The 16,146-nt window shown below is 36.8% G+C and overlaps 1 protein-coding gene across 9 annotated transcripts in view; it reads right to left on the bottom strand.

Moving 5' to 3' along the window:
• Spidr (scaffold protein involved in DNA repair) overlaps nucleotides 1-16,146 on the bottom strand; it is a 434,237-nt gene that overhangs the window by 63,092 nt on the left and 354,999 nt on the right. For all 9 annotated transcript variants that reach the window (XM_047546455.1, XM_047546929.1, XM_047546285.1 and 6 more), the window contains one exon: nucleotides 100-240. In XM_047546455.1, the coding sequence (XP_047402411.1) occupies nucleotides 100-240 (141 nt within the window). The remainder of the gene's footprint in view (nucleotides 1-99; nucleotides 241-16,146) is intronic.

Consider the following 16,146-nt stretch of genomic DNA (forward strand, 5'->3'; position numbering starts at 1 on the left):
ACAACCCTGGCTTATTGCTTTAAAAACAATATTAGAGATAAAAGACTAATGAAAGAACCACTCACTGTAGCAAACTGGATGACCTGTCATTGACCTTACCTTCCTCTGGTGGTCTTCTGTAGAACCTTCATTCCTGCCAACTGGCAGGACTTCCCTTCCAACTGTTTGCCCTTCAACATGGCAACCTCCAAGTACACTTCACCAAACATCCCGTAGGCATCTTGCACCAAAAGGCAGATTCTGTTAAAAAAGAACACATTTGTTCTTCAAAGAAACAGTTTGGATCCATATAGAGATCAAGATTTGGGCTAGGTATGTAGCTCAGTTGGTAGAGGCCCTGGGTTCAATCCCTGGAACAATGAGAGAAAAAAAAAAAAGATCAAGATTTGCCTTTCTTTCACTGGAAATCCACTGTACTCATCTTCCTAAATGGCTGAGTCACAGCAAATAAACTTAGAATCAAGGACATACTTTTTTTGGATTTGTTCAAGCAGGTGTTTAGATTTATAGCCACAAATATAGGAGACAGAATTTTTTCTTGGCAGAAAACAAAACCCTAAGTTAAATGTGGTTGAAAACATAAAGATGACCATCTTCTCAAACCAAATATATTACTGCGGCCTAGAAACAGTCCTCTTTTGCCATTTTTACCCTGTTCTCCACGAGAGGAGGCATTTCTATTTTACATGAGAACTTAATACTAAGAAAAGCTTTTGTAACATTATGATAAGAACAATAAAAAGAAGCATTTTTTGAGAAAGTACATATTTACAGACATGCATATCCCAGCAAGGTATAAACCAGTGTCCCAGCTGGCAGTTACTTGAACATGATAGATACTCAGTGACAAGAAAGAACTGCCTCAATTTTAAGCTCATATGTTGGTCTTCATCAAAGTCTATCTACGACTGAATTTCCTCACTTCAAAGTTCAGGTAAATGAAGTCTTATTTATTACAAAATGATACATTTCATGGAGCTTAATAATATTTATTCAGAAAATAGAATTACAAAATAGACTGTGGGACACTATTAAAAACTATTTTACACTTTAAAAACTATTTTAAAGATAAAAGTATAATGGAAGGGCTGGGGATATAGCTCAGCTGGTAGAGTGCTTGACTTGCAAGGCAAAAAAGAAAAGAAAAAAAAGGAAAAGAACAGATGACAAGCAAGCAATGAGCAAAAGAAAGCTAAATCTGAAGCCATGATTCTCAACTTCTGCCTTGGAAAAGGGACAAGAATTCTAGACTCCCTGATGAAGTCTCCCAGGTCCACAGAGCACCCTGGTTTGCAAGAGAAACAACGAAATCTTGCCTAAAAGAAAGCACCTTTAATTGGATCTCTAGTTTGCTATGGAGTGAGATTAAAAAAATGTGCTCTCATAAAAATTACCAAACAAGGAAATAAACCATTGTGTGGGAAGAGTCTGAAGAAATAGCAGATCTATAGAGGACTTACGATAATATAATTAACAGGAAATTCAGAATAATTTTTCCTCAGTATTGGGGATTGAACACAGCAGCAATCTACCTCTGAGCTACATCCCAGCCCCCCATTTTAAAATTCTTAAAACAGCATCTCACTAAATTGTTGAGGCTAGCCTTGAACTTCTGAGCCTCTTGCCTCAGCCTCCTGAGTAGCTGGGATTACAGGCACGTGCCACTGTAGTAACTCAGAATAACTACTTCTTCTTCTTCTTCTTCTTCTTTTTTTTTTTTTTCTTTTTGGTGGTATGGGGCACTCTAAGTGTAAGGTATATTCCCAGCAATTCTTTTAACTTTTTATTTTGAGTCAGAGTCTTACTAAGTTGCTTAGGCTGACTTCAAACTTCCAATTCTCCTCCTTCAGCCTCCCAAGCAGAATAACTATTTTAAAAAGGTAACTTTTTCCCCCAGAACACAGATGAAAATTATATTGTTGAAAATGGGCTAAGAGAATCCATTAAAAATAAAGATCTAATTACGAATGATCAAAAATTACAGGGCTGGGGATTTGGCTCAGTGGCATAGTGCTTACCTAGAAAGTGCTAAGGCCCTGGGTTCAGTTCCCAGCACCATACACATACACACACACACACACACACACACACACAACTACAAAAGTCAGAGGATCTTATTAAACTACAGCATAGTTATACAATAAGCTATATATATATATATATATATATATATATTTTTTTTTTTTTTTTTTTTGGCGGTACTGGGGATTGAACTCAGGGCCTTGCACTTGCGAGGCAAGCACTCTACCAGCTGAGCTATCTCCGAAGTCCAATCAGCTATATTTTAAAAAACTTTTTTACCTTTATTATTTTTTTATGTGGTGCTGAGAATTGAACCCAGTGCCTCACACGTGTGAGGCAAGGGCTCTGCCACTGAACTACAACCCAGTCCCAATCTCAATATCTTGACCATGGGTAACTACAGAAAAACATATCCGGTTTCTTGGATAGGTTGTAAGCTATAAAATTAAATAGATGGGAAGGAGAACACATAGATTGAAAGAAACAAAGTTAGTCTGTATGATGATAAATATTTAAAGAAAATTAAAATTGAGATTACTATGAGAACCACAGTATGATTGGGTGGGGGCTGGTGGATGGTATATGGGTAATTTTTAAAAATTTCTTGTTTTTACATATACATGACAGTAGAGTGTATTTTGACAAATTATATATACATAAGAGAATAACCCAAGATCCAAGATGGAGGACTAGAGGGAGGCTGCGTTCCTTGTCGCTCCATAACTCGGGTTTCAAGCAAAGGATATCTGTTTCTCAGTGAGGCAGTTTTTGCTGCTTATCGATCCCCTGCTGTTTACCCCATTTGTCTGCTGTGGTGACCTGCAGTCTGTCAGCATATCGACGTCTTTTTTGAGTGCAGAATGCTCACTGTCAGGTGTCTATCATCCGCCATTTGTCTGCCTCTCGCCTGTCCATCGCCTGACTTACACCTATCCATCACCCATCGCACGAGTTTCACCTCCCGATCATCCAACAACAGTCAGCAAACTGATCACCGACCGCCAGTGGAGCACCAGCTGCCTGGTGTCGCCTGGAAGTTCACTGTTACAGTACCTGCAGGTTTGATTCACGTGGCTGCCGCCATTTTGAGACAAGAGCCAGGCCCCGTAGGACCCCTGGCCGGACTGACTAAGCCCGGTCTCCAGGATCCCTCAGCCCAACCGATCACTCCCTGCCTCTGGGGCCCTCACATCGACTGACTGCTCCCTGCCACCAGGACCCCCAGACCAACTGACTGTACCCTATCACCGGGACCCCAGACCAACTGATTGCATCTGGCCTCCAGGATCCCATAACCACACCAAACACACCGGACCTCCAGGACCCTTGCTGGACCAACCGCATCCCGTCTCAGGACCTCCAGCTGACCACGTCCACACCTGAGCTGCAGCTCCCCATTTGCCAACACATTTGGAAGCCAGAGTGGTCATCTTGGATAATCCTGGAAGCTGGAGCTCTGATCTTTGGGTGGGGCAAATCCGCCTGCTAGAGGCTTGAAGCTCATTGTCAGGTACCTCTCATGCATCAGGCTACTGAACACTGGGAGGTTTCAATACTATATGACTGTTATAGAGTAGATTTTCTTTTTTCTCCTTTTTAAAAAATTTAAGTTTTTATTTCTTTACTTTTCTTGCTCTCTTCTCCTTTTGTTTACCTGTTCCCTCAGAGTCTCTTTCTCCCTTTTTTGCATGCTAACATCCAATTTCTTTTGATTACACTCTCACCCTTTCTATTACCTAGAACTTCTGTATATTCTTTTCTTATCCCATTAACAGCCACATTCTACATCCCTCTGCATCCTCTTTGTCCTCCATTAGAAACTGCAGACCATATTGCAAACCTGTTTGTTTTATTGAATATAATATTTGAACTCATTTTGTTTACTATGACAATTTTGTTATTGTCCCCATAGGGGCTATTTGGTCTAGGATTGCATAGAGTCTGAATTGGGCACTGCTAATATTGATCTCCCCTTAAAGAAAGGGATTTGGAAACCTATAGGGCCACTATAACCCTATAGGGGGAAATCTGCAATACCCCAGATCTGCACTGCCAGAGGGGAAGATACGTGAACAACATGAAAAAACAAGGGAAGAAAATGATCCAAACAAATCTAGATTCTATATTAATAGAATCCAATGACAGTATGTTAGAAGAAATGTCAGAAAAGGACTTCAGACTATATATGATTAAGATGATTCATGAAGCAAAGGATGAGATAAGAGAGCAAATGCAGGCAATGAATGATAATACCAATAAACTGAAAGAGCACCTGCAGGAAGCAAAAGATCATTTCAACAAAGAGATAGAGATTCTCAAGAAAAACCAAACAGAAATCCTTGAAATGAAGGAGATAATAAACCAAATAAAAAACTCAATGGAAAGCATCACCAAAAGACTAGACTACTTGGAAGACAGAACCTCAGACAATGAAGACAAAATATTTAATTTTGAAAATAAAGTGGCCCACACAGAGAAGATGGTAAGAAATCATGAACAGAATCTCCAAGAACTATGGGACATCATGAAAAGACCAAATTTAAGAATTATTGGAATTGAGGAAAGCACAGAGATACAAACCAAAGGAATGAACAACCTATTCAATGAAATGATAGCAGAAAATTTCCCAAAACTGAAGAATGAAATGGAAACTCAAATAGAAGAGGCTTACAGAACACCAAATGCACAGAATCACAACAGATCCACACTAAGGCACATTATAATGAAAATGCCTAACATTCAAAATAAAGATAGGATTTTGAAGGCCGCGAGAGAAAAGCATCAGATTACATATAGGGGGAGATCAATACGGATAACAGCCGACTTCTCAACCCAGACTCTAAAAGCTAGAAGGGCCTGGAACAACGCATTTCAAGTTCTGAAAGAACATGGTTGCCAACCAAGAATCCTATACCCAGCAAAACTTACCTTCAGATTTGAAGATGAAATAAAATCCTTCCATGATAAACAAAAGCTAAAAGAATTTACAAATAGAAACCCTGTGCTACAGAATGTTCTCAACAAAATATTCCATGAGGAGGAAATGAAAAACAACAATGTAGGTCAGCAAAGGGAGGAACTACCTTAGAGAAAAACCACTCAAAGGAAAAACCAAGCCAACTTAAAAACCAAAAATAAGCCAAATGACTGGGAATACAAATCATATCTTCAATAATAACCCTGAACATTAATGGCCTAAACTCATCAATCAAAAGACACAGACTGGCAGAATGGATTGAAAAGAAAGACCCAACAATATACCGCCTGCAAGAGACGCATCTCATAGAAAAACACATCCACAGACTAAAGGTGAAAGGATGGGAAAAAACCTACCACGCTCATGGACTCAGTAAAAAAGCGGGGGTTCCAACCTTATATCAGATAAAGAGGACTTCAAGCCAAAGTTAGTCAGAAGGGATAAAGAAGGACATTTCATACTGCTTAAGGGAACCATAAATCAGGAAGACATAACGATAGTAAATATTTATGCCCCAAACAATGGTGCATCCCTGTACATCAAACAAATCCTTCTCAATTTCAGGAATCACACAGACCACAACACAATAATTCTGGGTGACATTAATGCACCACTGTCACCACTAGATAGATCTTCCAAACAAAATCCAACCACAGAAACCATAGAACTCAATAACACAATCAATAACCTAGACTTAATAGACATATATAGAATATTCCATCCATCAACGAGTGGATTCACTTTCTTCTCAGCAGCACATGGAACCTTCTCAAAAATAGACCAAATGTTATGCCAAAAAGCAGCCCTTAGGAAATGCAAAAAAATAGAGATACTGCCTTGTGTTCTATCAGATCATAATGGACTGAGAGTAGAAATCAATGACAAAATAAAAAACAGAAATTACTCCAACACCTGGAGACTAAATAATATGCTATTGAATGAAACATGGATAACAGAAAACATAAGGGAGGAGATTAAAAAATTCTTAGAGGTCAATGAGAATGACGAAACAACATATCAAAATCTCTGGGACACTATGAAAGTGGTACTAAGAGGAAAATTCATTGCATAGAGCACATTCCAGAAAAGAATGAAAAGTCAACAACTAAATCACCTAACATTACAGCTCAAAGCCCTAGAAAAAGAAGAACAGAATAAGAGCAAAAGTAGTAGCAGACAGGAAATGATTAAAATCAGAGCTGAAATCAATGAAATTGAAACAAAAGAAACAATTCAAAAAATTGACAAACAAAAAGTTGGTTCTTTGAGAAAGTAAACAAAACAGACAAAACCTTAGCCACACTAACAAAGAGAAGGAGAGAGAAGACTCAAATTACTAAAATACATGATGCAAAAGGAAATATCACGACAGACACCACTGAGATACAGAACATAATGAGAAGCTACTTTGAAAATCTGTATTCCAACAAAATAGAAACTCCCGAAGACATTGACAAATTTCTAGAGACATATGCTCCTCCCAAACTGAACCAGGAGGACATACACAATTTAAACAGATCAATATCAAGCAATGAAATAGAAGAAGCCATTAAAAATCTACCATCCAAGAAAAGCCCAGGACCAGACAAATTCTCAGCCGAGTTCTACAAGACCTTCAAAGAAGAACGCATTTCAATATTTCTCAAAGTATTCCAGGAAATAGAAAAGGAGGGTACCCTACCAAACTCATTCTATGAAACTAATATCACCCTCATACCCAAACCAGGAAAAGACACATCAAGGAAAGAAAATTTTAGACCAATATCCTTGATGAATATAGATGCAAAGATCCTTAACAAAATATTGGCAAACCATATCCAAAAACATATTAAGAAAATTGTGCACCACAATCAAGTGGGGTTCATCCCTGGAATGCAAGGATGGTTCAACATTTGTAAATCAATAAACATAATCCATCATGTCAACAGACTTAAGGATAAGAATCATATGGTTATTTCAATTGACGCAGAAAAAGTGTTCGACATAATTCAACACCCCTTCATGCTCAAAACACTAGAAAAAATAGGGATAGTAGGAACATATCTGAACATTGTAAAGGCTATTTATGCTAAGCCCATGGCCAACATCATTCTTAATGGAGAAGAACTGAAATCATTCCCTTTAAAAACGGGAACAAGACAGGGATGTCCTCTTTCACCACTTCCATTCAACATTGTCCTCGAAACTCTAGCCAGAGCAATTAGGCAGACTAAAGAAATTAAAGGGATACGAATAGGAAAAGAGGCACTTAAGCTGTCACTATTTGCTGATGACATGATTCTATATTTAGAGGATCCAAAAACTTCCTCCAGAAAACTTCTAGACCTCATCAATGAATTCAGCAAAATAGCAGGCTATAAAATCAACACGAATAAATCTACAGCATTTTTATACACAAGCAATGAAACAGCTGAAAGGGAAATGAGGAAAACAACCCCATTTGCAATAACCTCAAAAAAATAAAATACTTGGGAATCAATCTCACAAAAGAGGTAAAAGATCTCTACAATGAAAACTACAAAACATTGAAGAAAGAAATTAAGGAAGAACTTAGAAGATGGAAAGATCTCCCATGTTCTTGGATAGGAAGAATTAATATTGTCAAAATGGCCATACTACCAAAAGTGCTATACAGATTCAATGCAATTCCAATTAAAATCCCAATGACGTACCTTACAGAAATAGAGCAAGCAATCATGAAATTCATCTTGAAGAATAAGAAACCCAGAATAGCTAAAGCAATCCTTAGCAGGAAGAATGAAACAGGGGGTATCGCAATATCAGAACTTCAACTATACTCCAAAGCAATAGTACCAAAAACAGCATGGTATTGGCACCAAAATAGACAGGTAGATCAGTGGTACAGAATAGAGCACATGGACACAAACCCAAATAAATACAATTTTCTCATACTAGACAAAGGGGCCAAAAATATGCAATGGAGAAAAGATAGCCTCTTCAACAAATGCTGCTGGGAAAACTGGAAATCCATACACAACAGAATGAAACTAAACCCCTATCTCTCACCCTGCACAAAACTCAACTCAAAATGGATCAAGGACCTTGGAATCAGACCAGAGACCCTGCATCTTATAGAAGAAAAAGTAGGTCCAAATCTTCAACTTGTTGGTTTAGGATCAGACTTCCTTAACAGGACTCCCATAGCACAAGAAATAAAAGCAAGAATCAATAACTGGGATAGATTCAAACTAAATAGTTTTCTCTCAGCAAAGGAAACTATCAGCAATGTGAAGAGAGAGCCTACAAAGTGGGAGAATATCTTTGCCACTCATACTTCAGATAGAGTACTAATTTCCAGAATATATAAAGAACTCAAAAAACTCTACACCAAGAATACAAATAACCCAATCAACAAATGGGCTAAAGAAATGAACAGACACTTTACAGAAGATCTACAAGCATTCAACAAACATATGAAAAAATGTTCACCATCTTTAGTAATAAGAGAAATGCAAATCAAAACTACACTAAGATTCCATCTCACCCCAATTAGAATGGCGATTATCAAGAATACAAGCAACAATAGGTGTTAGAGAGGATGTGGGGAAAAAGGTACACTCATACATTGCTGGTGGGGCTCCAAATTAGTGCAGCCACTCTGGAAAACAGTGTGGAGATTCCTTAGAAAACTTGGAATGGACCTACTATTTGACCCAGTTATCCCACTCCTTGGCCTATACCCAAAGGACTTAAAATCAGCATACTACAGAGATACAACCACATTGATGTTCATAGCTGCTCAATTCACAATAGCCAGACTGTGGAACCAACCTAGATGTCCTTCAATTGATGAATGGATAAAGAAACTGTGGTATATATATATACAATGGAATATTATTCCGCCATAAAGAATGATAAAATTATGGCATTTGCAGGTAAATGGATGAAATTGGAGAATATCATGTTAAGTGAGATAAGCCAATCTCAAAAATCCAAACGACGAATGATCTCTCTGATAAGCGGATGATGACACATAGTGGGGGTTGGGAGGGGGGCAAGAATGGAGGAAGGAGGGACTGTGCAGAGGGAAACGAAAGGTGGGAGGGGTGGGAGGGGCGGGGGGAAGGAAAAAATAATGGAATGAATCAAACATCATTACTCTATGTAAATGTATAAGAATACAAATGGTATGCTATTACTCCATGCACAAACAGAAACAACATGTATGCCATTTGTTTACAATAAAAATAAATTTAAAAAAAAAGAGTACAACCCATTCCAATTAGGATTCCATTCTTGTGGGTATATATAATGTTGAGCTATACTGGTTATGTATTTATACATGAACAAAGGATAGTTATGTCTCATTCATTCTACTGTCTTTTCTCTTCCCATTCCCTTCATTCCCCTTTGTCTAATCCAATTAACTTCTATTCTTCCCTTTCCTACTCTCCCTTGTTGTGGCTTAGCATCACATATCAGAGAGAACATTCAGCCTTTGGTTTTGGGGATTGGTTTGTTTCACTTAGCATGATATTCTCTAATTGCATCTATTTATCAGCAAATGCCATAATTTCATTCTTCTTCATGGCTGAATAATATTCCATTGTGTATATATACATTTTCTTCATCCATTCATCTGTTGAAGGGCACCAAGGTTGATTCCATAGCTTGGCTATTGTGAATTGAGCTGTTATAAATATTGATGTGGCTGTGTCACTGTCAAATATGCTGGTTTTAAGTCCTTTGGGTATAAACTGAGAAGGGAGATAACTGAGTTAAATGGTGGTTCCATTCCAAGTTCTCTGAGAAATCTCCATACTGCTTTCCATAGAGGTTGCACCAATTTTCAGTCCTGCCAGCAACGTATGAGAAGGTCTAATCTATGCCTACTAAGAACCAGAAGAAAAAAAAGAAGGAAGGAGAAGCAATAACTTAAAATCTACTGACTGCATTTTTCTGAACTAATGTAGCATATAGGAAGAAAAGCAAATATCAAACAGGACAGCCAAAAGGAAAACCATTCGAACACTAGAGAACACCAAAAACAAAGAGAAGATTTTAAAAGCAAGAAGCACACAAATAAGATTTGTTTATTTTTTTATTTACCTGAATTGGTTGGCATCTTTTAGCAAGATGTGCACAATGAGAAGATTTTCAAAAAAATCTTTAAAGAAATGAACATTTACTTTCCATCAACTTACTCAATAGCCATGAATAAAATCAGAAGCCAGTGTAATATTTTCAGAACTCTGAAAGGCTTCTCAGAACTGTGTATCAGCACAACTATAGTTCAAATATTATGATAAAAAAAGACATTTTCAGGTAAAGAAAAACTAGGAACATTTTCTACCTGGGACCTGAGATTTGCTAATTTTTAAGGCAATTACAAAAATCATTTTAATTATGTACTTTAGGAAAAGGAAATTATCATAGACAAAGGGTCTTAGATGTAAGAAGGACTAGTAATGAATAATATAAATAATTGAAAATGATAAGATAGAATTAGAGCACAATAAATAATATTAACTAATAAGGAGAGCTGAAAAATGGAATGGATAATAGCATGAAAGTCAAATTGGGTGGGGGGGTGATAAGTTTAAATGTTCCCACATTCTCATATTACTTTATGCCTAAAGATATTAAGTATAGTTGGTGGTAAAATTTCAAGGATAACCACTTAAAAGTAAGAGAAATAGGGAATATCACCAAATTACTGGGTGTGGGGAAAAGGAATGAGAATGGAAAATAAACGAAAATAAGAAAATGGGAAAAAAGCATAAAAAGGCAAGAAAAATTTAGGTAATAAATTAGATGTTAGGTATGTCTTTGTATATTAGAAATAAAATTAAGATGACAAACTTGACAGTTAAAAGAATTTATGATATTGTCTGAAGGAAGAAAATATGTTTTATAATAAACAATTGACAGAAATCTCCTAAAACACAAAGGTACAAAATATAAGGAACAACAACAACAAAAGAATTTCTAATAAATATTAAGCAAAAGAAAGCTCAGAAGACTTTTAAATAAGAAGTTTTAAGAGAAAAGGCATTATTAATAGCAGATAAGTCACTGTTGATAATAGTGATAATTGATAATAGCTTTATTTACCAAGAAGACATACCATGCTAAACCTTTATGCTCTAGTTTTTATATAGAATATAAAATCAAAAACCTACACAGAGAAATTAACTAATCTATCATCATTGTGGGAGATTTTAATATACATCAGTCAACTATTGATAAAGCAACAGAAGAAAAAGTAAAGATTTAGAAAACACACATATACCTAATGAGTTTGATTTTCTGGATAAACGTAAGAAAAATGTCTCCAATTAGAAAAACTGCACTTACCAGGCATGGTAGTACACTTACAATACCACTAACTCTGAAAGACTACAAGTTTGAGACCAGCCTCAGTAACTGGGGGAGATCCTGTCTCAAAATAAAAAATAAAAAAGACTGGGGATGTAGCTCAGTTTCCCTTGGTTCAACATCCAATACTAAAAGAAAAAAGAAAAGAAAAGAAAAGAAAAGAAAAGAAAAGAAAAGAAAAGGAAAGAAAGGAAGGAAGGAAGGAAGGGAGGGAGGGAGGGAGGGAAAGAAAGAAAGAAGGAAGGAAAAAGGAAGGAAGGAAGGAAGGAAGGAAGGAAGGAATAAATAAAGAAAGAAAAAAATAAAGAAAGAAAAGAAAGAAAGAAAGAAAAGAAAGAAAGAAAGAAAGAAAGAAAGAGAAAGAAAGGAAGGAAGGAAGAAAGGAAGGAAGGAAGGAAGAAAGGAAGGAAGGAAGAAAGGAAGGAAGGAAGGAAGGAAGAAAGAAAAGAAGTGCATTCTCAAGCATGCAGAACATATACAAAAGGTGGGCTTGGGTTTGCTCATAAAGTAAGTTTTAATGAATTCCAAAGAATTCATATTATATGACCCATTCTTTGTCCATAATAAAACTAAAAAAGAAATCAACCAAAAACATGTTAAAAAAATCCTCTTATATTTGGAAATTTTACAACATATTTTTCAACTCTTAGGTCAAATAGGAAATCACAATGGGAAAGAAACTATACTTTGAACTGTTGATAATAAAAATATGACATCAGAATTTATAGATCATGATATATTAGGAAACTATCTTCCATATAATAAAAAATACTTTTCCTATTTACATTTTAAAATTAGTTATCTACATACTACCAAGAATTCTACACCAAATCCCTGTTAATACCTTTCTCAGGATGCTGATCCTGCCAGATATTTGGTACTGAGGAGCTTCTGCTCTACCTCATTCTGGATGTGTTAGTATTCACACACGAGGCACAGAAATCCTGGGATTTGGAGGTGACCTTTGTTGCTCTGCTTTGCTGGTTTTCCTATTTCCTACACCTCATATCTTTCCTCCTTAATTGACTTTTCTGTTCAGTAGCTCAGTTTCTAGCTTCCTCAAAAGGGAAGAATGAAAGTAAAAAAATCTAAAACCATGCATCAAATCATTGATTCTTTATCCTCAAACATTATGGTCAGTCGAGCAGGTGGAGATTTTTAGATTGGAACTGATTTTTAATTCAAAGTCCAATCATACTTTGTTTCCCTTCCTTCTGACTGGCAGATGAGGTCTGTTTTAATTTCCAGAATGCTATGTGATGGCAGAAATCAAAGTATGTGTGTGTCTGTGAGTGTGTGTGGGCGTGATTGGGGATTGAATCCCTCGATGCTCTACCACTGACCTCCATTCCCAGTCCTTTTTATTTTTTATTTTAAGATAGTTTCTCGCAAGTTGCTAGGGCTAGTCTTGCCATACCCCTGCCTCAGCCTACTGAGTCACTGCGATTGCAGGTTTGTGCTACTGCGTCTGGCTGAAAGCATACACTTTTACGTTGAACTTTTATCTTTGTCTATAGATGCTTTGAAGGATTCATAATCCCCTAGCTACCTACTCAACTGCCTTACTTCTCTATTCCATGTCTGCATAAGGGAAGATGAGACAGAGCCTTGGGGACCAGGACACAGAGAGGAAACCAGGTTGCATTTCCTGAGGAGGAGGTCACAGGGTTTACTGTAGGAAGAACCAAAGTGGCCCTATGCCTGCCTCACACAGTTTTGAGTGAAGCCAGCATGTTCACTACTGATATACTCTAGACTTGGCTTTAAGTGATTACCATTTGTTAATATTTACTAAAGTTAAGATGAAAACAAAAATCCACACTGAACCAAATGCAAGATTCCTCTCTTTTTGTGCTAAGTGAGAGGTAGGGAATTGGCTATATTTTGCCTGAAGTTTGTAATTTGCCTTTATCTCAGATAAACCTAGGAAGAGTCCTTTTGTTTATTCTTTTGCCCTAGAGAAGAGTTATCACTTCTTCTCTTCCTTTTGTTCACTCCTAGTCACACATGATCTCCACCTGAGTTGTGGCTTAGGGACAGGCTGGCTCAGGCCAAAGGTGGAGTAATCATTCCCACTGGTTCAACTGGATTGAAACTGGCATTCAACAGACAGCCCAAACCAGAGTTAGCTTATCAGCAGCCACAAGGAATCCCACCCACTTGTCAATGGTTCCTGCTCAGTGAAATACTATCTCTTAAAATCAGTGCTGGTATGACACATCTGAGCAGAAATGGCTCCATGATTAACTTGTTTTTCCTGAACCACCAGAAATTTACCATTAATTGTATCATTCAATAGAACCCAAATAACTTTCCAGGGAGGCATCGTCATGTTGTAACGCTGGACCTTGCAAAAGTTACTTACCTGTCTGAGACTGAATTTACTCATTTTAACATGGGAATAAAAGAACCTAGCTTAGAGGGCTGTACCAAGCACTGAAGTGATTCATTATATAGGGTTAGGTACAGTGAATGGCACCAGTAGAAAATCTTCCCTTGGCAGGGTTAATTACTTTTCCCTTTTTAAAAAAAATTTTATAGACTGCATTTTGATTCGTTGTACACAAATGGGGTACAACTTTTCATTTCTATGGTTGTACACAATGTAGAATCACATCATTCATGTAATCATACATATACATAGGGTAATACTGTCTGTTTCATTCTACTGTCTTTCCATCCCTCATCCCCTCCCACCCCATTTTCCTCTACACCTTCCAAAGTTCCTTCATTCTTTCTTCTCCCCACCATCCCCCCTTGTTATATATTGTCATGCACTTACCAGAGAAAACATTTGGTCTTTGGTTTTTTGGGCTTCACCTATTTCATTTAGCATGATATTTTCCAACTTCATTCATTTACCAGCAAATGCCATAATTTTATGCTTTATGGCTGAGTAATATTCCATTCTGTGTATATATATCACAGTTTCTTTATCCATTTGTCAATTTAAGGGCATCTAGGTTGGTTCCACAATCTAGCTATTGTGAATTGAGCTGCTATGAACATTGATGTGGCTGCATCACTGTAGTATGCTGATTTTAAGTCCTTTGGGTATAGACCAAGGAGTGGGATAGCTGGGTCAAATGGTGGATCCATTCCAAGCTTTCTGAGGAATCTCCATACTGCTTTCCAGAGTGGCTGCACCAATTTGCAACTCTACCAGCAATGTATGAGTGTGCCTTTTCCCCCACATCCATGCCAACATTTAATTATTGCTTGTGTTCTTGATAATAACCATTCTAATTGGAGTTAGATGAAATCTTAGGGTGGTTTTAATTTGCATTTCTCTAATTACTAGGGATGATGAGCACTGTTTCATATATTTGTTGATCACCTGTATATCTTCTTCTGTGAAGTGTCTGCCCATTTCCTTAGCCCATTTATTTATTGGGTTCTTGGTATTTTGGGTGTAAAGTTTAAGTTCTTTATAAACTTTGGAGATAAGTGCTCTGTCTGAAGCATGTGTGGAAAAGATTTTCTCCCACTCTGTAGGCTCTCTTTCACATTATTGATTGTTTCCTTTGCTGAGAAAAAGCTTTTTAGTTTGAATCTATCCCATTTATTGAGTCTTGCTTTTATTTCTTGCATTAATGGGGGTCTAGTTCTTATTTATCTTTTGTTAGATATATGCATAGATTATGTTTTTTCTATTTTCTTTTTTTTTTAAATTTGTTCTAATTAATTATACATGACAGCAGAATGCATTTTGACACATTGTACACAAATGGAGCACAACTTCTCATTCCTCTGGCTGTACACAATGCAGAATCACTCTGGTCATGCAATGGTACATGTACAAAGGAAATAATGTCTGACTCATTCCACCATCCTTCCTTTTTTTCTATTTTAAATTGCAGTTGGGTTTGTTGTTGTATGCTGCTGGTGTACAGAATTACAATTGACTTGAATATTGAACTTTGGTAATCTATAAATTTTATTAAACTTCTTTATTTGTAATCCTTTCTATGTAGTTTTATTTAACCATTTCATAATGTTAGTTTTTGAAATCTTTTTTTTATTAGAGCACTATATTTATACATAGTATTTGGGTTCCTTTTGACATAATTATATATACAAGGAATTTGTAGCAATCCCTATCCCCCCATCACTTTCTTTCTCTTCTCCTTCCCTCTTTTCTCTTTCCTCTACTCTACGGATCTTCCTTTCACTCCTTTATTTATTTATTTATGATTGGTAATTTCTACATATACATAAAGGTGAGATTCCCTCTAGTATGTTTATATATGTACATAAATGATTTTGTTAGATATCCTTCCATTTCTTTTCCTTTCCCTTCCTTCTTTCCTTTCATTTTCCTTTTTTTTTTTTTTTTTTTTTGGTTCCAGGAATTGAACCCAGTGTGCTTAACTACTGAGCCATCTTCTCCGCCTTTTTTATGTGTTCTTTTGAGACAGCGTCTCCCTAAGTTGCTTAGGGCATTGCTAAGCTGTTGAGGCTGGCTTTGAACTTGTGATCCTCCTCTGAGTCTTTTGAATCACTGGGATTACAGGTGTATGCCACGGTGTCCGGCACATTCTCCTACTTCTATTCTACTGATCTTTCCTAAATCTTTATGATATCCAATCCTCTCCCCTACTGCCTTCTTTAGTTTCCACATGAAAGAAAATATTTGACCTTTGATTTTCTGAGTCTAGCTTATTTCATGCAGCATGATTTTCTACATTTCCATCCATTTACTAACAAATGCTATTATTTCATTCTTTGTGGATGAGTAAAAAACTCCATTGTGTATACATACCACATTTTCTTGATACATTCATCTACTGATAGGCATCTGGACTGAT

This window comes from Sciurus carolinensis, chromosome 1 (assembly GCF_902686445.1).
Source record: "Sciurus carolinensis chromosome 1, mSciCar1.2, whole genome shotgun sequence".
In the NCBI taxonomy this organism is placed as follows: Eukaryota; Metazoa; Chordata; class Mammalia; order Rodentia; family Sciuridae; genus Sciurus; species Sciurus carolinensis.